At 35.2% G+C, this 24,690-nt stretch overlaps 4 protein-coding genes across 6 annotated transcripts; 2 read left to right on the top strand and 2 right to left on the bottom strand.

Moving 5' to 3' along the window:
* Positions 1–4,149: 4,149 nt before the first annotated feature.
* On the bottom strand, positions 4,150–6,084 carry TfIIFalpha (transcription factor IIFalpha). The gene is made up of 5 exons (XM_088033530.1): positions 5,898–6,084; positions 5,673–5,845; positions 5,387–5,623; positions 4,466–5,344; positions 4,150–4,418 (listed from the first exon to the last, which is right to left on the bottom strand). The coding sequence occupies exons 1-5, from the start codon at positions 5,919–5,921 to the stop codon at positions 4,214–4,216; spliced, it is 1,518 nt and encodes a 505-aa protein (XP_087889656.1). The 5' UTR covers positions 5,922–6,084; the 3' UTR covers positions 4,150–4,213.
* A 6,597-nt stretch (positions 6,085–12,681) lies between these two features.
* LOC148176161 (uncharacterized) lies at positions 12,682–17,058 on the top strand. Of its 2 annotated transcripts, XM_088033532.1 has the most exons (5): positions 12,977–13,068; positions 13,120–13,251; positions 16,083–16,593; positions 16,653–16,764; positions 16,816–17,058. In XM_088033532.1, the coding sequence occupies exons 2-5, from the start codon at positions 13,181–13,183 to the stop codon at positions 16,974–16,976; spliced, it is 855 nt and encodes a 284-aa protein (XP_087889658.1). In that variant the 5' UTR covers positions 12,977–13,068; positions 13,120–13,180; the 3' UTR covers positions 16,977–17,058. The 2 variants fall into 2 exon arrangements, with proteins under 2 accessions (XP_087889659.1, XP_087889658.1); XM_088033533.1 differs by lacking the exon at positions 16,083–16,593 and having other exon boundaries at positions 12,682–13,068.
* Tasp1 (Taspase 1) lies at positions 17,006–18,418 on the bottom strand. The gene is made up of 6 exons (XM_088033531.1): positions 18,284–18,418; positions 18,105–18,233; positions 17,648–18,061; positions 17,374–17,601; positions 17,173–17,324; positions 17,006–17,121 (listed from the first exon to the last, which is right to left on the bottom strand). Exons 1-6 carry the CDS (start codon positions 18,309–18,311, stop codon positions 17,041–17,043), a joined length of 1,032 nt encoding a protein of 343 aa, XP_087889657.1. The 5' UTR covers positions 18,312–18,418; the 3' UTR covers positions 17,006–17,040.
* Positions 18,392–24,092, top strand: LOC148176159 (FAST kinase domain-containing protein 4-like). Of its 2 annotated transcripts, none has more exons than XM_088033528.1 (8): positions 18,392–18,489; positions 18,537–18,963; positions 19,010–19,234; positions 19,281–19,548; positions 19,598–19,728; positions 19,780–20,158; positions 20,205–20,283; positions 23,834–24,092. In XM_088033528.1, the coding sequence occupies exons 2-8, from the start codon at positions 18,655–18,657 to the stop codon at positions 24,033–24,035; spliced, it is 1,593 nt and encodes a 530-aa protein (XP_087889654.1). In that variant the 5' UTR covers positions 18,392–18,489; positions 18,537–18,654; the 3' UTR covers positions 24,036–24,092. The 2 variants fall into 2 exon arrangements, with proteins under 2 accessions (XP_087889654.1, XP_087889655.1); XM_088033529.1 differs by having other exon boundaries at positions 18,420–18,478.
* The last annotated feature ends 598 nt before the right edge of the window (positions 24,093–24,690 follow it).

Below are 24,690 nucleotides of genomic sequence, written 5' to 3'. Positions count from 1 at the left end.
TTGCGTCATATCGATAATAATCAATTCGCTACCTTAGCAACCACAGGCTTTAATTTTTGAAAAGTATTGGCAGCCCTGACTTTTCAACATAAAGGTGATCTTTAACGCCTCTTTGACATTTGAGGTTAATCATTAAATGTCACAGGTGAAATATGACAGTTTTTCTCCAAAAATCAATAGACTGCAGTGGTACCAACCTGTCGAAATAATGCAAGGCCTCCTACGCATATGGAGTGACCTTTGTGGTAATTTTCGGACAAAAAGTGCTCATTTTGTCTTTTAAAGCTCTTTTGTACCGCCTGCCTATAGAAACCTCCGAGGAGTATTGTGCGGACTCCGCCGCGCTGATGCATAAATTCAATTTTTGATTATCCAATTTCGCAAAAGAAAATGCACGAATAATGTGGGTCACGGGAATCAATGCAACTGACGATATGACAGAACCCGTGGCGGCGATGGTAGTGGTGGTGGTGGCTCTTGGCGGCGTTGTTGTCGGTTCTCACGTCACCGACCCATCGAACCACCCCCGAAAAGGCCAACTAAGCAACCCCCTTCGTCCACCCGCAGCCGTTTTCCCCATAAACTAGCGGACGTTGAAGCTTTGCCAAAAACGCAAAAGACTAACCTGATTTGTCAGAGTGGGCTTACAGCAGCATGCCTCCATTTTGTGTTACTGTGTGGTCGGGTATTCAGTGAAGCAGCAGCCGTGGCCGCGTCCGGTGGCCGCCGTCATTTTCACGCGCACTTCCACCAGCTTCACGAAGAACTACTCACACCTCATCTACGGCTTGCAACACCTCATTTTCACTTTATTTCACCTTTTGCACGACGTTTCTCGGTTCGGTCCGCACCCGTACTTTCTGGGTTAAAAGTACTCGGGAAGGATCGAGTCCTTCCGAAAATGCGTGTTATGATCGCGCAATGAACGAATCCTGGTGTGGCGTTGTCCTGCGCGATAAATTCTGCTTCTTTGTGACCGGAGTCGGGACTCCGGGCATCGGCGCGAGAGGCTTCATTCATATCTAGACGAGGCCAGGTGGAGGAAACGGAGACACGCATTCGCGACCTGGAGGACGGCGCCCGGCGCATCCACCAAAATTAAAAAAAAAATTAAAAAAATAATATGAAAACTCGAAGGGCTGATAATCCCACTCAATCGGAACGTCGTCAATTTTATTGACTGCAATAATGGCGATATTATTGGACGCAGTAAGTGGAAAAAGTATCCGAATCGATAATGTTTGATCATTTAATACCATCGGAATTAAGTTGGTAGCTGTGTTTGTCTTGGATGACAGTTCAAGGTTAAATATTAATTGATATGCAATCTTGTCAATCTCAAGTCGGTCGATAACAGGGCTACCAACAAGTACAAAAAAGTAAAATGCCAGTCTCAGACGAACAAGAAATTAAAAAAAAGGCTTTTTGCTTTTCGTTCTGGAAATCTACTTCTTTAACATTAAAGCAATGATATTAAGTAGGCTTATTACTTTGAGGCGGCTTATTGGGGGTACCAAATTATAGAATTTTACATAAAAAAATAAAAATTTTAGAATCTTTAGTTTATGCTATGCACTAAACATCAAAAATTTTGTATTAAATTTTGTAATTTTGACCATTTTAACGTTAAGACGGTGAAATTTAGGGTGCTTAAAACTTGTTCGGTGTTTATCATGTGTACGAAAGCACGAATTATTATAACAAAAAGGAAACATTTTAGAATTTTTGGACAAACTAAAAATTAAAAAAAAATCAACTTAAAATAATTTCCAAAAATCACACAATTTTTACTTTACATCATTGAAATTTTGTGTGATTGTTGCTTCAAAAGTACTTATTGACGGTACCAATTTATGTAAATTTTGAAAACCAAGTAAAAATTTTAGAATTTTTATTACTTGCAGTGTGAAGTTAAAATCAATTTTTTTTATTAAATTGTGTGACTTCAACAGTTTTCATGATACAGTAATAAAATTTAGTACACTTTTTATTTTAGAAGTGTTCAATCCGTGAGCTAAATTACAAATTTTTAGGACAAGAAGAGAATATTTTAGAGTTTTTCAATTGTAGCGTAAACTCAAAATCCAACATTTTCTATTAATTCTGTAATTTAGACAGTTTTTATGATATAGCTATAAAATTTGGTAAACTTTTCATTTAATATGTGTTCTACAAGTAAACAAAACTACAATTTTTTTAAACTAAAAGGAAGAATTTTAGATTTTTTTATTAGAAATGGAAACTAAAATCTAATTTTTTTTACATGCTATAACTTTGAGAGTTTTAACGCTATAGCAATAAAATTTAGTGCATTTTTTACTTAATAAGTGTTTAAAAAGAGAAAAATTACAAATTTTTAGCACAAAATTGCAAAGTTTAGAAATTTTTATTTTTAACTCAAAATTTAACGTTTTCTTTTAATTGCTAAAACTTTGACAGTTTTAATGTTATAGCAATAAAATTTGAAACATTTATTACTTAATAAGTGTTCAATAGGTGAGCAAAAGTACACATTTTTAAAACAAAACAAAATATTTGATTTGTAACGTAAACTCATAATCTAAAACTTTCTGTTAGTAAAGTCTGTAACTTCCACATTTTTATTGCTATGGTAACCAGGTTTTGTTCACTTTTTACTTTAAGTGTGTACAATATGTGAACTAAATTTCAAATTTTTAGAACAAAAAAGACGAATTTTGGAATTTTGTATTTGTTACGTAAACTCAAAATCTAATATAAATTTTGTAATTTCCACAGTTTTTATGATATAGCAATCAAATTTGGTAAACTTTTCGCTAAATACGTGATCAACAAGTGAGCGAAATTACAAATATTTAGAACAAAAAAAATAAATTTTAGAATTTTTTATTTGGAACGTAAACTCAAAATCTAACATTTTCTATTAAATTCCTCGACTTCGACAGTTTCAATGCCATAACAATAAAATTTGGAACACTATTTACTTAATGTTTGTTTAATAAGTAAGCAAAATTACAAATTTGTAGATAAAAAAAAAAAAGAATTTTCTTTATTTGTAACGTAAACTTAAAATATCAAATTTAAACGCAGTAAGCTTGACATTTTTAATGCTATGGCAACAAAATTTTGTTCGCTTTTTACTTTATGCGCGTCTAATGCGTGAACTAAATTACAAATTTTTAAAACACAAAAAACAAATTTTAGAAATTTTTAATTGTTAGGTAAAATCAAAATCTAACATTTTCTATTCAATTCTGTAACTTTGGCAGTTTTTATGCTGTAGCTATAAAATTTGGCAAACTTTTTACTTAATAGGTGTTCAACAGGTAAGTAAAATTACAAATTTTCAGAGCAAAAAAGAAAAAGAATTTTAAAATTGTTTATTTCAAATTCTAAATTTTTTATGAAATTCTGTAACTTCGACATTTTTAATGCCATGGCAAAAAGATTTTGTTAAGTTTTTACTTTATACGTGTGGAATACGTGAGCTAAATTAAAAAATTTTAGAGCAAAAACGAAATGATTTTAGATTTTTTTTTAACGTAAACTCAAATTCTAAAAATTTCTTTTAAATTCTGTAACTTCGACATTTTTAATACAATGACTACAAAATTTTGTTCACGTGTTCAATACGTGAGCTAAATTATAAATCTTTACAGCAAGAAAAAGTTAGAATTTTTTATTTGCAACGTAAACTCATATTGTAAAAATTTTCATTAAGTTATGTAAATTCGACTTTTTTATGCTATGACCACAAAACTGTTATTAATTGTTCATTTATACGTGTCCAATACGTAAACGAAATCACAAATTTTTAGAGCAAAAAAATAATTTATAATTTTTCATTTGTAACGAAAACTCAAATTCTAAAAATGTCTGTTAAATTCTGTAACGACATTTTTAATCTTCTGACCTCAAAATTTTATTCACTTTTTACTTTATACGTGTCTAATACGTCAGTTAAATTACAAATTTTTAGAACAAATGTTATAGAATTCAGAATTATCAATTAATTAATAAAACAACTTAGCTGTCACCAATTCTTAATCACAATCACCACTTTAATTTCCATAATTCATAATTAATTACGGAATTAAAACTTTCCTTACCTCAAAGAACGCGCGCTTGATGCAGTACCCTCTTCCAACCAAAAAAAAAAAAACACGCGCGAAATTCAAAATAATTATATTCATTAAACATGATACATACACCAACATTTCTAAATTTTATAAAATCATGATTTAATAGAAAGATACATTTTCCCCTTGAGAGTCTGCTTGACTGGATTAATCTTCTTTAAGATCTGCGTCATGATATTAACAAGCTGCTCGCTAGAAAGCCCCGTTTTCTTCGATTTGAACTTCTGGAGCAGCTCCGTTGTGGTCATCGGCTTCCGCATAAGATACTTCCGGACAGCGTCTTCAGTAATACCAGACTCGCTGCAACAAGTTAAATTAGATTTCTTCTTAATTTAAGATTAACTTACGCTGATCCGACGATATAATTCGGGAGATCCAACTTCTGCTTCTTTGAAGAAGGACCCGCCATGACGTCATTAATAAGTTTCCTTTTGCTGTCAGTTGGTGTTCCAGATCTGGAGCTGTTGGCGCTGTTCCCTTCCTTTTCTTCCTTCTTGTTCTTCTTATCATTTTTCTTTTTCTTCGTGTCTTCGTCGGTGCTGCTATCCGAACTGAAATCGCTGTTAGACTCTTTCTCTTTCTTCGTTTCTTTCTTGACTTCTTTTTTCACCTTCTTCTTGTTTTTCTTCTTCTTATCTTTATCCTCGTTCTCTTCGGTTTTCTCGGTTTCCTTCTCTTTCTCTTCATCTTCGTTGCTTTGCTCCTTGTCCGACTTATCCGAGTCGTTTTCGGAATCTTCATCAGAAGTGAGGAGTTTTCGCAGTGCTTTTTCCTCCGCCACGCTCTCGAGGTTCGTATTTTCCGGCTCGCTATCAGTGCTGTCACTGATGTAATCCAATTCCCTTCCTTCTCCGTCTCCATCGTCGGAATCTTCAAAGGCTTCTCCGTCCGTTTCGCGCTTCTTCTTCTTCGTCGCGCTTTTCTTCGTCTTCTTCTTCTTATCTGGTTTTTCTTCTTCTTGTTCCTCCTTTTCGTCGTTCTCCGAGCCGTCGTCATCAGAAGTATCCATCCACTCGTCCATGTCGGAGATTTTAAGATCCTTCGACTTCTTCGAGCTCTTCTTGCTCTTCTCCTCTCCTTCGTCCAGTTCCGTGTCGTCTTCACCTTTCAAGCGCTTCCTCAACATCAAAGAGAAGTAGTTCAAATGCTTGTTCCTTTTACTGAACTCTTGCTCCGCCTCTTCCGCGGTCAACGCCTTGTACCTCTGGATCGGCTGAAACTTATACCTAAGAAAGAAGAATGAAGGAAGACCTAGAAGACGGAGTTACCATTCGTGCAACGGAAACGCCTCAATCGCCCCATCCGCCGCGTGCGTGAAGACATAATACGCCGTGTTCTCCGACACTCCTCCTTCGCGGATCCCTTTGAACTTCTTCACGGTGCTTCCGCACGACTTCAAGATCCACGGCTGGTCCTCTGGCCGGTACTTCCTGGCGACGATGCCGAGTTTCTTCCGACGCGCTTCTTCCTTCGCTTCGCGGCCGAATTCCGACCCCGCGCCAAACCTACAAGAATCGCAATAAGAAGAATGAAGGAGAGGAGTCAAGGGGGTACTTTGGTTGGTCCTCGTCCACGCCTTTGTACTCTTTCATGTTGTTCTCGCGCTCCATCTTCACCTGGGTCCATTTGCCGAAGTCCACGTCGAGGGTGCCGTTGAAGCGCATTACGTGGTAGCGCTTCTGGACGTTCTTAGGGACTTTGATGGTGTATTCTTGGGCGTTTGTCGGCTGGAAAATTTTATGGGGTGGTTATAGGGGGGAGTTTTTGGGGGTGGCTTACCGGGCCTGCAGAAGTGGATGCCATCGTGTCCACACTTTTTAATTGGGCAACAGAGAATTGGAGAAATTGAAAGCGTTTGGAAGACACGACAGATAAACATATGATGTTGAAGTGTCAGAATAAAGTGAGGTTAGGGTGTGTTTGACAAGTGACGTACAGTAGAGATGTAGGCAGCCAGTAATACACTAAATCTAAAATTATAGATACGAAAACGAGATGCGAAGCAGAAAAATACTTTCTACATCAATTCAGACCTCAAGAGAAAGAATCTGAACTCTGATTTAAGATTCAAGCAGTGGTTGTTATTAAATTAGTATTTATTTGAACATTAGGTCTGAAGTTAGGTCGCGCGTGGTTGGCGCCGTGTGTCCTAGCTGGGTGCACTGGTTGAAATTTTGCTCCACGCCGGGAAATCAAACTTCGACATTTTTAATTTGCATTTTCTCAAAAAATCTCACAGATAGCGAAGAACGGAGACCAGAAATGGATGTAAAAATGTCAAATTATCCCCTGTGCAAAGTTTTATGTCGATCTGAAAACTTTCGTGTTTTTCGCCAAAAAAAGTTCAAAGGGGTTAATTCATGGATTTTTGGCGATTTTGACAAAAAATAAAATCTCTTTAAAACCGACTTTTTCCATCAATTTGGACCTCAGGAGCAACAAGCTGGTGTCGCTTTTTCGATCCGACGCTCCGTTTATTTTTAATTAATTTTTTAAACTTTTATTCGACATTACGATTTTCGGTTCAAATAAAAGCAGAAAAATACTTTACTTATCAATTTGAACCTCAGGAAAACGAATCTGAACTCTGATTTGAGATTTACGCGTCGGTTGTTGCTTAATTCATATTTGTTTAAACATTAGGACTGAAGTTGGGTCTTCGCCGTATGTCTTAGATTAACAGCACGCACATTTCTTGTACGAATTTCAATTGGAATTTTCTCGAAAATTCTTACAGGTAGCGAGGAACTGATACCAGAAATGGGTTTAGGAGAGCCAAGCGAACCTGTGTGGACAGTTTCGTGTTGATCTGAACTTTTGCTCGAATAAAATCAAAGAGGTTATGTACATCAATTTTGAAATCTAATCAAAGCCTAAAAACTCTCAAAAACATTTTTTTTTATTAATTTGGACATCAGGAACAAGATTCTGTACTCTAAAGTTGAATTTAAAACCTAATAATGATTTTATTTAATAATAAAATTTGCTTTGTGGGTAGGCAACCAAATATACACACGTTGTGCTGTCATTTTTAAACCTAATTTTTCGGTGTAAATAAATACAATAAACTACTTGACTTGTTAGTTTTAACCTTAGAAAAACGAATCTGAACTCTGATTTAAAACTCATAGCTTAATTATTATTTTTTACAATACTACACATGACTAAAGATAGGACATATCTGTTGACGCATGTCTTAGCTTCTATGCTTTGTTGACATATTGCTCGACGCGGAAAATTGAATTTTGCAAATTTTTAATTTGCATTTTCTCAAAAAATCTTACAGATAGCAAAGAACGGAGACCAGAAATGGATGTAGAAATGTCAAATTATGCCCTGTGCAAAGTTTCGTGTCGATCTGAAAACTTTCGTGTTTTTCGCCAAAAAAAGTTCAAAGGGGTTAATTCATGGATTTTTGGCGATTTCGACAAAAAATAAAATCTCTTTAAAACCGACTTTTTCCATCAATTTGGACCTCAGGAGCAACAAGCTGGTGTCGCTTTTTCGATCCGACGCTCCGTTTATTTTTAATTAATTTTTAAAACTTTTATTGGACATTACGATTTTCGGTTCAAATAAAAGCAGAAAAATACTTTACTTATCAGTTTGAACCTCAGGAAAACGAATCTGAACTCTGATTTGAGATTTACGCGTCGGTTGTTGCTTAATTCATATTTGTTTAAACATTAGGACTGAAGTTGGGTCTTCGCCGTATGTCTTAGATTAGCAGCACGCACATTTCTTGTACGAATTTCAATTGGAATTTTCTCGAAAATTCTTACAGGTAGCGAGGAACTGATACCAGAAATGGGTTTAGGAGAGCCAAGCGAAGCTGTGTGGACAGTTTCGTGTTGATCTGAAGTCTTTAATGTGTTTGCTCGAATAAAATCAAAGAGGTTATGTACATCAATTTTGAAATCTAATCAAAGCCTAAAAACTCTCAAAAACATTTTTTTTTATTAATTTGGACATTAGGAACAAGATTCTGTACTCTAAAGTTGAATTTAAAACCTAATAATGATTTTATTTAATATTAAAATTTGCTTTGTGGGTAGGCAACCAAATATACACACATTGTGCTGTCATTTTTAAACCTAATTTTTCGGTGTAAATAAATACAATAAACTACTTGACTTGTTAGTTTTAACCTTACAAAAACGAATCTGAACTCTGATTTAAAACACACAGCTTAATTATTATTTTTTACAATACTACACATGACTAAAGATAGGACAGATCTGTTGACGCATGTCTTAGCTTCTATGCTTTGTTGACATATTGCTCGACGCGAAAATTGAATTTTGCAAATTTTTAATTTGCATTTTCTCAAAAAATCTTACAGATAGCAAAGAACGGAGACCAGAAATGGATGTAGAAATGTCAAATTATGCCCTGTGCAAAGTTTTATGTCGATCTGAAAACTTTCGTGTTTTTCGCCAAAAAAAGTTCAAAGGGGTTAATTCATGGATTTTTGGCGATTTCGACAAAAAATAAAATCTCTTTAAAACCAACTTTTTCCATCAATTCGGACCTCAGAAACAAGAATCTGGCGGCGGTTTTTCGATCCGACCCTCCGTTAATTTTTAATAAATTTTTAAAACTTTTATTTGACTTGAATTTTTTCAGCGAAAATAAAAGCAAAAATTATTTTTTTTTGTCAATTTGGACCTCAGGAAAAAGAATTTTAACTCTGATTTAACATTCACGACTTGGTTACGACTCTATTAATTATTTAAAATTATTGTGTCTAAACATAGGACAGGTATCTTAACGTATGTCGGAACTTGGTTATATTGACAGCTCCCATTTGTTCGACATTTTCAATTTGAATTTTCTCAAAAAATCTCTTAGATAGCGAGGAACTGAAACCAGAAATAGATTTAGGAATACCAAGTGATGCAGTGTGCAGAGTTTGGTGTTGATCTGTAATGCTGCATTTTGTTATGTCAAGAAACTTTTAGAGGTGGATTTCACCTAAATCACGATTTAAACTGCATTAAAAACTGTTTTTTTTTTACCAATTTGGACATCAGTAACAAGAATCTGCAGCTATTTTTTTGATTGCACGTTTCCGTTATTATTTAATTCATTTCAAAAATTGCTAACTAATGTTACTATTAAAATTTCTAAAATCTGTATCTTTCAAACTACAATTTTTAAATTTGACACGGTTTCTAAGCAATTAAATAGCAACCGCCTCCTCAAGTTTCGTTTTTGTAGCATTAAAACTAACAAAAATACAAAAAATAACATTTCTGAACATTTTCAATTGAGCATCAAAACAAAAATTTCTAAAATCTGTATCTTTTGAACTACAATTTTGGAATTTGTCTAAGTTTATGAGCAAATAGAAATCAACCGTTTTTCCAAATTTCGTTTCTGTTGCTTTAAAACTAAACAGAAGTACAAATTTTAAGAAAATTTTTAAAAATTTCAATTTTCCATGAGAATAAAATTTTTTTATTCTGTCTAATTTGAACTAGAATTTTGGAATTTGGCTAAGTTTATAAGCAAATCAAAAACAACCACCTTGTCAAATTTCATTTCCGTTGCGTTAAAACGAACAGAAGTACAAATTTGACATTAAAACAAAAATAAAATTTACCATGAGAATAAAAAATACATAAGAATTCGAGGCTCTAAAAAACCCAAAAACAAATATAAGAAAATTAGACGAATTTGAGGCTGTATTCGCAAAATAAAGGTCAAAATGCATAAAATAATATATTTTTTTAAAGATCCAACGGTTAATTACAGAGAAATTGGCATAATAACATGAAATCGTAAATTTAAAAAAAAATTAAAAAGAATCTGAAGAAAAATTAAAAAATATTCAAAGAAAAATTAAACAGAACCGAGAATGCAAACTCTTTTTTTTTCAATGAAGCAATCCAATGAGTGAACAACAATAAATTCTTAAAATAGTTTCATCAGTTTCTTATCAAAAAATAGTTCAATCATAATGACATCCGTTTCCTTTTTATTTTGAGGAAAAAACACGTCAACTTATTTAAAAAAAAATCTTAATCTTCTAAGAATGAAACAATGAAAATTCCTAGCTAGAACCTAATGAAAATAAAAACGGAAAAAATCCAATTTACTGAATAAGAGTTCATAGTAAATAAAATCTGGGTGAACATGAAAAACAGTTTTAGAATCAATTTTCAGCGTTTAACTGCTAATTCGTCGTGTGGTTTGATATAATTATGTAATAATAATAATGATAATATAGCGGTCAACAAATCAAAGTTCTTTACAATATTTTGATAAGTTATCATATTAGATTGTTATTTCTTATCATTTTGTAGGTGTGTACTTTGATTTGATAATTTTTGGAGGCTCGACTTTTGTTCTAAAACCTTTCATACTCTAAATTCCAATATAAAAAAGCAAATTATGTAATTTGTGAGCCTTTTTGAATGAAAATACATGCAAAAAGTGCCTACTTTCTAAATGATCGTAGATAATGTACATTTAAAAACAAGTTTCATAAGACGTTATTTGGCGCACGAATTCGAAAATTAGAAAACAAGTCGAAAAAAAGTTTTCTAAGAAATAAAAAAAAAATTGTAGCCGCCAAATTTAAAATGTGCCTCTGTAGAGCAAGTTATATTAATAAACTTGATATTTAGTTGTAGAGACCTCCATATTGATCAAAATTGACATGCATCTAACTTATCCCTTTCTCTGCTAGAAATTGTTTATTATCTCTAATTTTTTGAATTCCAAATTTAAAACTTCCCGCTCGAAATTTCGACCTTACCTTTCAACGACCATAACTCAGTTATTTGTTTACGTACGTTAAAAATTTTCCCAGTTTTGGATGCCGCGTCAAATTCTGCGTAAAATGAGCACAAATAACTTGAGTTTGCTTCACAATTAAACGAGACATTGATCAAAATCTGTTTTAAAAATCTTTTTGCAGTGACATTCAATGATTTTTCCGAGGCGAAAACGCAGTTTAATTACTTTGACTTTACATTAATCAAAAGAGCAGCTCGAAATCTATCAACTGGCCAAATCTCAGATCGGTAAGACAAATAGTTTACGACTGGCGGCCAAAAAACAAAACAAAAATTTTCATCGATTGAGCGGATTTTTTTTTGCAAAAAAATCGACCATCGAATTTTGGGTATTTGTAGGCGAATTCTAAAAAAGAAAAGCGCGAGAAAATCGATCCCGCAAACCGTTTTTTTTTACCTGTTGATGTTTCGAAAATATTGAGCATTAAAAATTAAAAAAAATAAAATCCGAAATTTTAAACGACCAGCACTTGCTTATTTGTTGTCATACATGAATTTTGAGCCCAAATTTCGAATCAGCGAGAAGTTCTGCGTAAAATAAGCACCAATAACGCAAGTTTTCTCCAAAAATAAGCGAGATGTCGAACTTAAAAATTTCGAGTGGAAATTTCGCGTTTTTTGTTTGATTTTTTGAGTAATGCCGCAATAGCATTGGATCCTAAAAATGGCTATCAAATTAAGGACCTCTTAAAGTACAATCCACAGTTAATCGAAGTTTATTTGGAGGTCCTGGAGAGCAGGAAAAAAATAAAATTCAAATACCCGTTTTTTCTCTAGGTTTAGCAATCCGCGAAACACCCGGTACATCCGTTTCTTTTCTATATTAATAAGAAAATACATCAATTTATAAAAAGAATGGTTAAACTTCTAAGAATAGAACAATGAAAACAACGAAACTAAAAAAAAATTATCTAAATTCATACAAAAATTAAGAAACCAAAAGCATCATTCATCAAAGTAAAAAAATCAGAATAATTAAAAAAAATCCTTTATTGCCAATAAACTCTTGAGTTTTTGAATCTATTTGGCCATTTAACTGCATTTTTTTGTGTATTTTGATCCAATATAAAAAGTCCATAGATAAAGTTTCCTCAATATCTTATTTCAAACTACTGCTGCTTATCAGAACTTATCGTTCCGTTTGATTTGATAGCTTATTATCTCAGGGGCTCGACAAAGTACAAAAACTAGGAAAATCCATAGTCCAAGTTCCAATATGTAAATAGCTAATTTTATTACGAGTACCTAAAGTACAGTTTTTACGGACTCATCTTTACAGATTTTAGCTGATGAGTCCGCAAAAATTTTTAGGACTGTGTAGGTATAAACATTTTTAGTTTTAGTTACTGTTATATTAAATAAATTGTAATGAAGGGCGCTTTATTAGATGTCATAGCAACTTTTTTGGAATTGAGTCCGAAAAAGACTCATTTTAGACACTTAAACGAGTCCGTAAAATGAACCTTTTTAGGAGTACTAGAAACCCATTTTTTTCAAAACAAAACGAAATTACTTAATTAATATTCCGCAATGTTGTGTCTGTTCGCCATCTAAGGTTACAAGATTATCTCATTTTTCAAGTCTCTCATTGATTATGTAATTCCTGGGCCATCTAGAAACATTTCCGCTTAAGCCCGCGTCAGCAACAAATTTCAATGAATTTGACACACCTTTCTGATGCAATTTTTATCACAAATTTATCTTACTTGGAGGCCTGTCATGACGTGTTATCGTCTAAATTTATATATTCAACGTTGCTTAAAGATCACGAGTCACTTCAGCATCAGTGTTACGACAAAATATACAAATAGCTCGCGTTAGACGTCTTCAATGATCAATATTATTTTAATCATCGACTCGTTCACTTGAACAAAATGAGTAAAATCGCGACAATTTTATTTCTGACTTTTCTCTTCAATTTGTTGCATCAAATTCCTGCAGTTCCTGTAAATCGACGTGAAATCCGTGAAGCTCTCGTGCAAGTGCCTTTTGGTGACACAGTGACTTTAACTTGTGCGAGTAATGACGAAAATCACAGTTTTTTCTACTGGTACATCAACGAAAGAAATGTTATTATTGGACCGACTAATGACTACGATAATGCTAAATTCAGATATGAAGTCCTGTCGGGGAATCTCACAGTAAAGGTGAGTTCAAGGTGTGCTTGGAATTGGAGAAAATCAAACTTCTATTTATAGGCTGTCTCGAAAGAAGAAGAGGGTGTGTATAATTGTGTGTCGAGGGGTGTTAGAAAAGAAGATGTTAAAATCCGGTCCGTGCGAATGGTGGTTCAAGCGGACTGGGACGAAGTCCTCGAGGAAGATCCAGATGTAAGTATCTCAATGACGCGAAGTTTAAAGATCGAGATCTTGACGTAATCATAATGATTGATCTAAGAGAAATGCAGCAAATTTGGGATTAGCGTGGGCGATGGAAAAGTGGCGGCATGTCTGAACTACTCGCTAAAGCAAAATTCGAGTATGAAAACTCTGTTGCTTCTTACAATTTCACTTTCCAAACATTAAAGAACTACGAATTTTGACTATTTTTTGAAAACTTGAATTCGTTGTCAAAAGTTTCGTCTCCATTCAACTGTAATTTTGTAGTTCAGTACAGATTATATCGGCCAATCAGGAAGCACAGCATCACCAAATTTCCTTTTGTAGCGTTAAAACTAACAGAAATACAAATTTTGACGAAATTTTTGGAAACTTTCGGTTGAGCACAAGAATAAAAACTTCGTAATTCGGTATCTTCTGAACTACGATTTTGGCATTTTGCAGAGTTAATAAGAAATTCTAGATCAACGGCGTCCCCAAATTTCATTTTTGTCGCGTTAAAATTGACAGAAGTATGAATTTTATCGATATTTTTGGAAATTTTCGGTTGACAATAAGAATAAAAATTTATAAATACGGTTTCCTTCAAAGTAGAATTTTGAAAATTGACACAGTTTATTAGCAGATCAAGAACAAGCGCCTCCACAAATTTCAATTCTGTGGCGTTAAAACTAACGGAAGTACAAATAATAATAAAATTTTTGGAAATTTTCAGTTGAGCACTAAATAAAAATTTTTAAAATCTGTATGTTGAAACTACAATTTTGGAATTTGGCTCACTTTTTAAGCAAATCAAAATCAACCGCCTTGCTAAATTTTGTTTTTGTACCATTAAAACTAACAAAAATACGGATGCTGACAAACTTTTTGGAAATTTTCAGTTGAGCATAAAAATATAAATTCTAAAATTTGTATCTTTAGAACTACAATTTTGGAATTTGGCTCAATTTATATGCAAGCCAAGAGCAACTGTCTCCTCAAATTTCGTATCTGTAGCGTTAAAACTAACAGAAGTACAAATTTTAACAACATTTTTGAAAATTTTGATTAAGCATAAAAATAAAAATTTCTAAATTCGGTTTATTTTGAGTTACAATTTTGGAATTTGACACAATTTATAATCAACTCAAGAGCAACCTCCTCTCCAAATTTCACTTCTGTACGTTTAAAAATAACAAAAATACAAATTTGAACAATTTTTTTTAAATTTTGATTTTGGATATAAATAAAAATTTCTAAATTCGGCCTCTTTTAGACTACAATTTTAGAATTTGGCACAATTTATAAGCAAGTTAAGAGGGACATCCTGCCGAAAATTCACTTCTCTACCGTTAAAACTAACTAAAATTCATATTTAATCGTAATTTTTGAAAATTTTCGTTGAACTCTAAAAATAAAAATTTCTAAACTCAGTCTCTTTTAAACTACAATTTTAGAATTCTGCTCAGTTTATATGCAAATCAAAATCAACCGCCTCGCTAAATTTCGTTTTTTTAGCATTAAAACTAACAAAAATACGGATGTGTCAAAATTTTTGGAAATTTTCAGTTGAGTATAAAAATATAAATTCTAAAATCTATGTCTTTTGATCCACAATTTTATAATTTGACACAATTTATATGCAAGCCAAGAGCAACTGCCTCCCCAAATTTCATATCTGTAGCGTTAAAACTAACAAAAGTACAAATTTGGCAAAATTTTTGAAAATTTCGGTTTCAAGAAATGTATTGGATCAAATCTTGGTGTTGATAAAAATTATCAAAAATACAATTTATACCCAAACCATCATCCATAAACTTGCAATCGAAACGCGCATCAGCATTTTTTGACGAAATTTGGTGTTTGAGAATAAATTGTATTTTTGATAATTTCGGTTTAGCATAAAAATTTCTAAATTCGGCCTCTTTTGGACTATAATTTTGGAATTTGGCACAATTTATACGCAAACCAAGAACAACCTCCTCTCCAAATTTTACTTCTGTACAGTTAAAACTGACAAAAGTACAAATTTTATTGGAATTTTTGGAAATTTTCGGTTGACTCCAAAAATAAAAAATTCTAAATCCGGTCTCTTTTAAACTACAATTTTAGAATTTAGCAAAATTTATAAACAAGTCAAGAGCAACTTTCACCACAAATTTCATTTCTGTACCGTTAAAACTAACAGAAGTACAAATTTTATCGAAATTTTTGGTTAACCTTAAAAATAAAAATTTCTAAATTCTGTTTCTTTTGAACTACAATTTTGGAGTTTGGCACAGTTTCTAGGCAAGTCAAGAGTAACCGCCTCCTCAAATTTCATTTTTGTAGCGTTAAAACTAACTAAAATCTAAATTTTTGAGAATTTTTGGATCACCATTTAAATAAAAGTTTCTAAATCCGGTCTCTTTTGAACTACAATTTTGAAATTTGGCCCCGTTTTTGAGCAAATCAAGAGCAACCGTCTCCACAAATTTCAATTATGTGTCGTTAAAATTAACAGAACTACAATTTTTTTTACAAAAGTTAAATTTCAATTTTGGTTGTTGCAACAAAAAAACTGGAGGATTATGTATTAAGTAATATTATCAAAATAATCATCACTCATCATCACTCGGTAAGAAGTAGGATTTTCCTTATCAGTTTATGACGGTTATTGCCTATACGTGCACATTTTTTAGCGGCTGGGGCTCAAATTATCATTTGTCCTCCAAACCAAAAATTTGTACTGCAATTCCGAAAGAAACTCAAAAAGATAAGATAAACTAAAATTGGCCCCTTTGCTTAAATTCGTCTCTACGCACATGGCGTGACAACCATTACGTAACAGTGAAGGTCAGTAGTTATTTTAGCAGTAGTTCAGTTGACATCGCGATGGAAAACTACATTTCCTACAACCCCCGTCGCAAAACCACCCCAAAACCCGCGTCTCCACGCACCAAAAACTTGAAATTGTTACTTGGTCAGCCGCCATTCTCACCAGATTTCAGTACTCTTGAACTGGAGCTAGAAAACTCCAACTTGAAGCAAATGATCGGTTTGCTCGAAGTAAAAAACAAGATCCTGGAAGAGCACTGTAATGTCCTGAGGGAAAAAAACGACTACTACCACACGAAACTAAAGAATTTAGAGCAAAACGCAGAAAAACAAGAGGAAACAGAGCAAACCGACGAAAACACCGACGAAAATAACACGTCCTTGAAGGACCGCATCAGTGGCGTGCTCTTCGGAGTAGCTTTACCAAAATTAGGGAGCGTGGTGGCGAAAATAAAAGAAAAACACGCTGAAGGGGGTGGGGACGGGCGCCCCTGCATCAATATCAAATTGTTGAAAGAGAAGTTTGAAGGGGCGAAGGTGCGATTTGCTGCATTTCTTCCCCATTTAACATTTTCTTATGATTGGATTCTTTTCAGCTGAATTTAGTTCGTGTTGCCATCGTGCTGTCTTCACTCCTCCTCATCTCAGGGGTTGGATATGGGGCGTACAGAATATGGAAAACTAGATACAGACACCCCTCGTATATAAGTAAGATTGTCTTCAGATTTCTTAGGATGAGACTTAACTTTTCAATTTCAGGTCCTTCAGATGATGATGACGACAGCGCGGAAGAGATCTTCAGCGCTCCGGGAGCCTCCAGGAGCACTCAGAATTTAGTCAAAACCAACTCAACTGATAGTTTCGAAACGCCCGGTATTAGCACGGATTTCACGAGTATTTTAGACCGTGCGAACAAATAAACCATCTCAGTATAAAATCAATATTTTTGTGTGTGTTTGTACTTAATTTATTAATAAAAAGAGATCATTTATTGTAGTTGTATACACCACTCACGTTGACTTTAGCCCCCACCGCAACATCCCGCGGTAGCTCCGAAACGAGTGCCTATAAAAAACATTGAGTACAACATTTTTTCCACGCATTGAGCAACTTTACTGTAGGTTTGTCGTCCGCGCACCGCATGTAGCCGATGCTCATGGTCTCGGTCGTGTGGCCCCACAGCAGGGCGGTGTCCCCTGTCGTATTGTCGATGTGCAAAACCAGAGCGCCGCAGAGCTTACTGGGGATGTCTTTCAGGTACCGGGAATCTAAACATTCGCCCCCTTATTGCGATACGATACTTATAACGACACTTACTTATAAACTTGTTTGTGATGGAGTCACTGAGCCCCACCGTGGGGCACGCGCTGCTTTTCACATCCTCCGCCACAGTCTTGGCCAGTTGAGTCCTCATCAAGTGTTCCCCACAGCCGGACGTACACACCGCCACAGAACTGTCTTCTTTGCTAAAACTATCAGCCCAGGCCCCGCTAGCGTAGAGGGCTGCTTGCCCCACTCTGCCAGAGCGCTTCAGAAGGATTCCCCCTAGAAAATTTGGGGTACAAACAGGGAATTTGGGGCGCGGGAGTACCTGAGCTGCACCCCGCAGCGACGTGACCGCTGTTGTCGACACAGACAGCCCCCACGGTGTCTAGCAACTCCTCGTGTTTCTCCAGTAGTTTCTTGTATTTTCGGTACTGTCTCAGAGCCTTCTGACTAATCAAACTGCTTTGTTTGACTGTGGCCAAACCAGCGGTTTTTGCGTGTTGAGCAGCCCCCTTACCCACCAATAAGGACGGGGGGATCAGCCCCAATGGTAACGGCTCCAACTGTTTCACACAGACATCGTACGCCAAGTGAATGGGGTTTTTTACAGTCCTGACAGCCCCACAGCCCCCATAAATAAGAGTTTTACCATCCATAATAGAGGCGTCGGCTTCCACGCAGCCATCAATCGTGAGATTCGAGCCATAGCCGCAGTTAGTCATGGGGTCATTCTCTAAAACTGGGGGCGATTGAACGAAAGACTAGGTGAAGTTAAAAGACACCTGTAATGACTGCTTTTACGGCCTCCAACGCCGTACCACCGGTCTTTAGGACTTCGACGCCTCTCCTGCACGCTTTCTTAGAGAGTTTGTTGTATTTGGGGTACTGGGCGCTATTGTGGGTGCCGGCGCCTGAAAAAAAAACGTGAAATAACTAAAAGGGCACAACGACAGAAACGTACCGCAATGCAGAGCCACCAGTCCCGTCATTGTGTTTTCAGTCACGTCCTCACTGCTTCATAATCTCGATGTAAAAATTTGAAAAAAGTGGGGTTAGGTGCAATTCCCATTGACATTTGACAGGAGCACAACAAATTTAGTGGAAATCTAGGGAGTTTCTGTCTGAAGTGACGTTGTTGACGTTTCCTCCCATGTTGGTCGGTGAAAAGTGAGGTTATTCCGGGGCCCCAACTTTTTATTTACTCTCGTTTTTAGAACTTTAATTAAACAGAAGAGATTGAAGACACCCCCAGAGCCCCAAACCCGTAGAATTGAGCCTCCCCACGTAACAAAATTAGGTTAGGTTGTCCAAGTTATTATGTCATAAGACAACATGCTGAAACTCACCCACACTGTCTTAAACACTCTGAAGAGCACCAACAGCAAAGCCCTCACTGTTGTCCGATGCGACAAGCTTTTGAAATCCACAATCGCGGAAGCGAAATCGGAAGAGGAGCCCCTAAAACTTACGAAGTCCACCAGTATGGTGGCGGCGGCCTTTGCGTCGTTGAAACCGGTCAAAAATTGGGAGTCTGGGATTAGTACCCCCATTACGGACGATAAAATTAGCAAAGCCTCTAGTGTCAACGAGCTGTTGTCAATATCAGAAGGGAGCGGGATCTCCCGGAGGCACGCTTTGAAGGTGAGCCCCCTTTGAGTACCACCCCACCTTAATTTTGCTAATTTAGGTTGTTTCAACCCTCGCCGAATGGTCGTCTTCAGGTAAAACCAAAGTCTCAGACTTTGAGAACGACGCGCGGTTTATCAAACTCTGCCGCATCCTCAGCAAGGGGGCGAAGATCAACAGAAACATGGTCTCGAGGAGCGAAGACTTGTCCACGATCCTGGGGGTGACGGCGGATGAAGAAGCCGCGCGGTTAATCTCCGGGCTGAATTTATCCCAAATGGTCAAGGTAGTACCAGAGACCCCAAAATTCCGCCCTTAAGACAGTTTTGTAGGTCATGAGCACCCTCTCGCTGAAGAAGCGGCGCTCGGTCCTCCTCCTCCGGACACTGGCGTTTAACATCAGCGCCAGCAGCGGCCAGCTCGACCTCAAACAAAGCGCGGATTTGCTCTACAGCATGTGCTTGTTGAACTTCATCGATGAGAACTTGCTCGGGAAGATCTGTGGAGATGTCAGCAACGAACTGCAGAAAAACATCGAGAAGAGCGCGGTGGTGGGGTCCATTATAACGAGTTTGGGGCTCCTGAAGTACAAGAACTGTGGTTGGTATCTCTGAAGTGGTTCAAAAGTGAGCTAATTTGACTGTTGCAGAAATCCTCGACACACTTAGCGAGTGGGTGTTGAACAACCACACGAAATGTCGCCCCCAAGACTTGTTCAGTCTGTTTATAACCCTCGCGACTGTTAATTACACCCCCGGGAACTCCGAGGAGGTTTTTAGAGTAAGGAGCGCTTCAGGGGAAATTTGAGTTTTCTGTTTTTTGTTCTCTTAGACGATTCTGCCTCAAATGACACCCGCCGAGGCCCAGAAGCCCGCAGTCTGGTTGAATTTTGTCTGGTCGCTCGTCATACTCAACCAAGCCTCGTCAGAGCACATCTCCAGTGTTCTTTCGCAAGATTTCGTTCAACAGTTTGAGAGTGACTCCCTCTTGAACGTTTCTAGTAAAATGAAGATTCTTAATATTAACGGCGCTGCGAAGCACCTCTTGAAAACTTACAAAGGCGCGGTGGTTGGTGATCTTAGCGTTAGTATAGTTAAGACGAAGGAAAAAACGAAGTTGATTGATACAGTGGTTGAAACGTTGAAGAATTTAATGAGTGTTGAGGAGCATTTGAGGTTGAATACCAACACAGGGCTAGGATTTGCGATTGGTAAGGTGGAGATGTTTGGAATTTGAGAAACTGAAATTGGTTGTAGATGTTGAATGCGTTCTTGATAAGAAGTGCAGTCCCGTGCCGATCAGAGAGGATGTTGAGAGCAGGAGTGGTGTCAGCAGGTAAATATTTGTGGTCTCAAGGGGCTGAGAATCTTCAAACTACGAATGTTATAATCTAGTAAATTAGATTTTTGAAATCTACAGCTAAAAGTCTATAATCGGTGGAACTAGGTCTGATTTGGGAATTAAGAATCTTAAAATTTGCGCTTCTCAAATCTTCTCAGAACTATTAAAATACCACAATGTTATAGTCTAGATAGCTTAGAATCCCAAAATCTTTCTAAAATCGAAGAAATTTTAATGTAGGAAATAACTTCACACTTTTTACACAATTTAGACTCTGGAAAGTAAAATTGATCACTGCGGATCTAAAATCTCAAAAGTTGGATTTTCCTGTGTTCCTTTTTAAGCAATTTTTATCGGTTTTTCTTTCAAGTTTTTTGACAGTCCTAATTATGTTATTATTTTTCTTTCCTTTTTATCTGGTCTTCCGCATTTCTTGAATATTGTGTTCGAATTTTTTTAACTTCTATTTCATAACTTTCACTTTTCTTTTTAGCTTCTCTTCCACTGCATCTCTTCTTCTTTTGGTTTTTGTTATCTTCCCATCTCTTCCATCTCATTCTTCTGTTTTTTTATTTGTTGTGTTATTATTGTTTTTGTTCTTTCCAGCTGTTGTTTTTCTAATTTTCTTTTTTTGTCTTTCTTCTGAGAGTTTCTTTTGGTTTCATTTTAACACTCTTTGTAAAACAATAAAGTTTGTATAGAATCAGCAAAAAAATCTTGAAATAATGTAAAAATGATTCACCAAATTAAATTAAAAGGAAGTAAAAAGAGTCTCTAGGACCTTCTAATGATTTCATCAAATCTTAAAGTATCTTTAAGGAGTCTCGCCTTTAAGAATGTGGAAAGCATCTTAAAATAATGTGAATAGAATTTTTTAAAGTTAATTTAAAGGGAGAAAAAAATTCTAAAAATCTTCTAATGATTTCGTTATATAATCTTCAAACATCTTTTAGAAATCTCGCAGATAAGATAAGATAAGAATCCAAAGAATTCCAAGAATCCATTCCAATGAATTTAGAACTTAAAGGAGTTTGAAAGAATCGTCTAATCTCTTAAAGAAGCTTGGAGATGTCATAAAAATGCTCTCGATATCTAAAGAATTTTAGAAATCTTAAAGAATCGTACGAAATCCACCAAAAAATCTTAAAGGAACTTGAGGAATCAAAGAGGACTGAAACATTTTTCTAGAATCCTGGAAAATCTCAGGGAATCCTCAAGCATTTCCCAGAAAATGATGAAGAATTCGACGGAATTTTCCAGAATCTTAGAGAATCCACAGAAACTATGGAAAACTTAAAGATTCCCAAAATCGAAAGAATTTTAAGAATCTGCAATTTCAAAAATTTTGAAAATGTGACTCAAAATTGTGAAGAACCGTTCAAACTCCTGAGGAATTTTGAAGAAACCCGATTAATTTCGAATTCCCTGAATCCATAAAATCGGAAAAATTGGATAATATAGACACTCCAAAAGAATTAAAAGGATCAAAGAAACGAGCTTCTAAAGTATCTAAAAGAAAAGATCTCGAATATCTAAATAACTAATTTGAGAATTTAGAACGTTTTATCTCAAAATTTTAGGTTCCACGGACCTCTAATGTGTGCTTCTCAAATCTTCTTTAACTCAGAGAATTACAAAATTTTATAATCTAGAAACTAAGAATCCTAAAATCTTCCAAAAATGGGAAAAATTTGAGTGTAAAAATCGATCTTTGGATCCTAAATTTACGAATTTGCTATTGTTGAATTGTTGGATTAATCTTAGTAGAATTTTAAAGAATGTAGACTTTGGAAAGTGTAAAATTAGATACACAGCGCTTCTAAAACCTCAAAAGTTTTCAAAAATTAAAAGGATTATTTTTCCTTTTTCTTTGATGGTTTCTTCACAGCTTGTGTTATTTTTTCCATATTTTGTACGTGTTTCTTTCCTTATTCCTTTTCATAGCGGTTTTTTCTATCCTTAAGCTCATTTCTACCTTCTTTCATAGTTCCTTTTATATTTTTATTCTTCTTTTAGTCTTTCCCATGACTTTCTTGTGGTGTTTATTACTTTATCTTTGATCGTTTTTTGAAAATTGTTTTTGTTATTATTTGTTGTCTTCTTTCTCTATATTGTTCTTCTAATTGTCTTTTTTGTATAATTTTGGTTTTTATTTTAACAGATTTTTTGTAAAACAATGGATTTTGTATAGAATCTGCAAAAAATTTTGAAATAATGTCAAAAGTATCCTCCAAAGTCAGTTTAAGGGATTAAAAAAAATCTCTAAGAATAATCTTTAAGGAATCTCGCTTTTTAAAATGTGCAAATAATCCCGAAAATATGTCAAAGTAATTCCAAAAAGTCAATTTAAAGGAAGTAAAGAGAGTTTCTAAGTATCTTCTAAAGCTTTCGCCATATAATTTTGAGATGTGGTAAAGGAATCTTACTTTTAAGATAAGAATCTGGAAAGAATTCAGAGATTTTTAAGAATCCAGTCCAAAGAATTTGGAATATCCAAGATACAGAATTGGAGGAATTACATCGGATTTAAAGGAGTTTCTAAGTATTGTAGAAACTCTTACAGAAGCTTGGAAAAAACATAAAAATCCTTAATACCCAGAAGAGGAATTTTAGACATTTCAAAGAATTTCACAGAATTTTAAAGAACTTTGGAAAATCGTCCAAAATCTTAAGAAATCATAGAAACAAAGTACTGAAAAATGTTAAAGGAACTTGGGACTCATAAAGAATTTAGAAATTTGGAAAACTTTAAGGAACTTCAAAGAATCGTAAAAACTCCTAAAGAAGTTTGCAGAAGTCATAAAACGATTGAAAAGTAAAAAATTTTAGAATTCTTTAAAAGCAGGATCGTACGAAACTCGAAGAAATTATAGAACCTAAGTACCAAAAAATCTTAAAAGGACTTGAGGAATCAGAGAGGACTTAAACGTTTTCCTAGAATCTTGGAAAAGGAAATTCTCATGCATCACCCAGAAAATAGTGGAGAATCGCCCGGAATTTTCCAGAATCTTGGAGAAACTTGAGATATTATAAAAAAATTCCATGGAATCCGAAGACTTCTGGAAAAATCCTGGGGAATCCTTGAGATTAGTAGAAAAATTAAAAAAAGGAAAACAAATCAACAAAATCTGGGAAAACTGAACTTAAAAGATTTAAAAAATTCTGGAGAATCTGGGACAATCCTAACATCTTACCTAGTTTTAGAAAAATCTGGGGAAAATTGAAAGAAAAAGAAGAATCTAAGAAATCAGCTCCTAAAGTATCTAAAAAGGACTCCACCGAAACCAGAAAATCGAATTAATTTAGAGTATATTTAACACCCAAAAGATCATTCCAAAAATTGTCTTTGAAATATCGTTTTGCTCTTTTTATATTTTTTGTTAATACAGAATTTTCGAGTATTTCGAATCTTTGAAAGATCATCCTAGAAGCTCCGTTTCCAACCCATCAAAAACGTATCTTGGGTTGCATTTTCAGCCCCATTAAATTCGTTACGAATTCCCGACTATTAAACTAATTAAAGCGAATAATTCTGTGCCTCCAGAGTGGCCATCCTGCCGTACGACTACCACGACATGTGCATAGGCAAAATCGAGCCCACCGGCGTGAACATCTTAACCCGCCGCCTCCTAGAAGCCCTCGACTACAGCGTCGTCTCCATCCCCTACACCGAATTCAAATCAACCGACAAACTCGTCCAGCGAGTCCAATACCTAGAAACCAAACTGAAAAAAACCATAAAATGAGTGTAAATTATTGTAGTTGCTACCAATAAAAAATTTGAGTTTTCAACGCGCAAAAAACGCGCTTGCTCTCTTTGTCCACTCCAGCACGTGCAACAAGTAAACATACTCCCTCTCCTTGTCTTCATCCAACCATACCGCACGGAACTCTTGGATGCTTTGAATTCCAAGAAACGCATTTTGTGATGATCCACCACCAAATTAGTGCAAAAACAGAGGTCTAGTCGTGTGGTGTTGAAGTGAAGAAGTTGATGGTACCATGCCGGCGCTCCAGAAAGTCCAGGTAAGTCGGCGAAAATGACTAATTAGATTTCATGTTTGACTTCCGTTTCCGATTCGACAAGGTGTTACAGTAAGTAGCCACGAATTATGAAGACTTTCATTTTTGCCATATCAATTTTATGTAATGTTTCGCCGAGTGTGCTGCACTAATTAAAAAATTTAAGCATGAAAAATATTCCAATTTCGACACGGCTGATGTAAGTGCTACTAATACAATGTTACCTATTTAGCTTAAAATTTATCAGAACGTTTCTAATAACGCGACTTTTAATTATTAATGATATACCATAACATAATTGATCAGTGGAGAACAGTTAAAACGGTTTTTTCAGTAATTGACCACAACACACAATTCGACAAAATCATTAAAAATTGC

The sequence above is a fragment of the Gnatocerus cornutus genome, chromosome 4 (assembly GCF_029298725.1).
Source record: "Gnatocerus cornutus isolate USDA-ARS CGAHR chromosome 4, icGnaCorn1.1, whole genome shotgun sequence".
In the NCBI taxonomy this organism is placed as follows: Eukaryota; Metazoa; Arthropoda; class Insecta; order Coleoptera; family Tenebrionidae; genus Gnatocerus; species Gnatocerus cornutus.
Note: the sequence above shows the minus strand (reverse complement) of the source record. Positions and strands in the feature narration are given on the sequence as shown.

Coding starts and splice junctions, on each gene's coding strand:
- TfIIFalpha (XM_088033530.1), bottom strand. CDS start 5,921: ATGGCATCCACTTCTGCAGGCCCG. Junction 5,624..5,672: donor GTGGACGAGGACCAACCAAA/GTACCCCCTTGA, acceptor CGATTCTTGTAG/GTTTGGCGCGGGGTCGGAAT. Junction 4,419..4,465: donor AATTATATCGTCGGATCAGC/GTAAGTTAATCT, acceptor AACTTGTTGCAG/CGAGTCTGGTATTACTGAAG.
- LOC148176159 (XM_088033528.1), top strand. CDS start 18,655: ATGCTGAAACTCACCCACACTGTCTTAAACACTCTGAAGAGCACCAAC. Junction 19,235..19,280: donor ATTTATCCCAAATGGTCAAG/GTAGTACCAGAG, acceptor ACAGTTTTGTAG/GTCATGAGCACCCTCTCGCT. Junction 19,549..19,597: donor CCTGAAGTACAAGAACTGTG/GTTGGTATCTCT, acceptor TGACTGTTGCAG/AAATCCTCGACACACTTAGC.
- LOC148176161 (XM_088033532.1), top strand. CDS start 13,181: ATGTTAAAATCCGGTCCGTGCGAATGGTGGTTCAAGCGGACTGGGACG. Junction 16,594..16,652: donor AGAAGTTTGAAGGGGCGAAG/GTGCGATTTGCT, acceptor GATTCTTTTCAG/CTGAATTTAGTTCGTGTTGC. Junction 16,765..16,815: donor CAGACACCCCTCGTATATAA/GTAAGATTGTCT, acceptor TTTCAATTTCAG/GTCCTTCAGATGATGATGAC.
- Tasp1 (XM_088033531.1), bottom strand. CDS start 18,311: ATGACGGGACTGGTGGCTCTGCATTGCG. Junction 18,062..18,104: donor CGTAAAAGCAGTCATTACAG/GTGTCTTTTAAC, acceptor AATCGCCCCCAG/TTTTAGAGAATGACCCCATG. Junction 17,602..17,647: donor CGCTGCGGGGTGCAGCTCAG/GTACTCCCGCGC, acceptor CAAATTTTCTAG/GGGGAATCCTTCTGAAGCGC.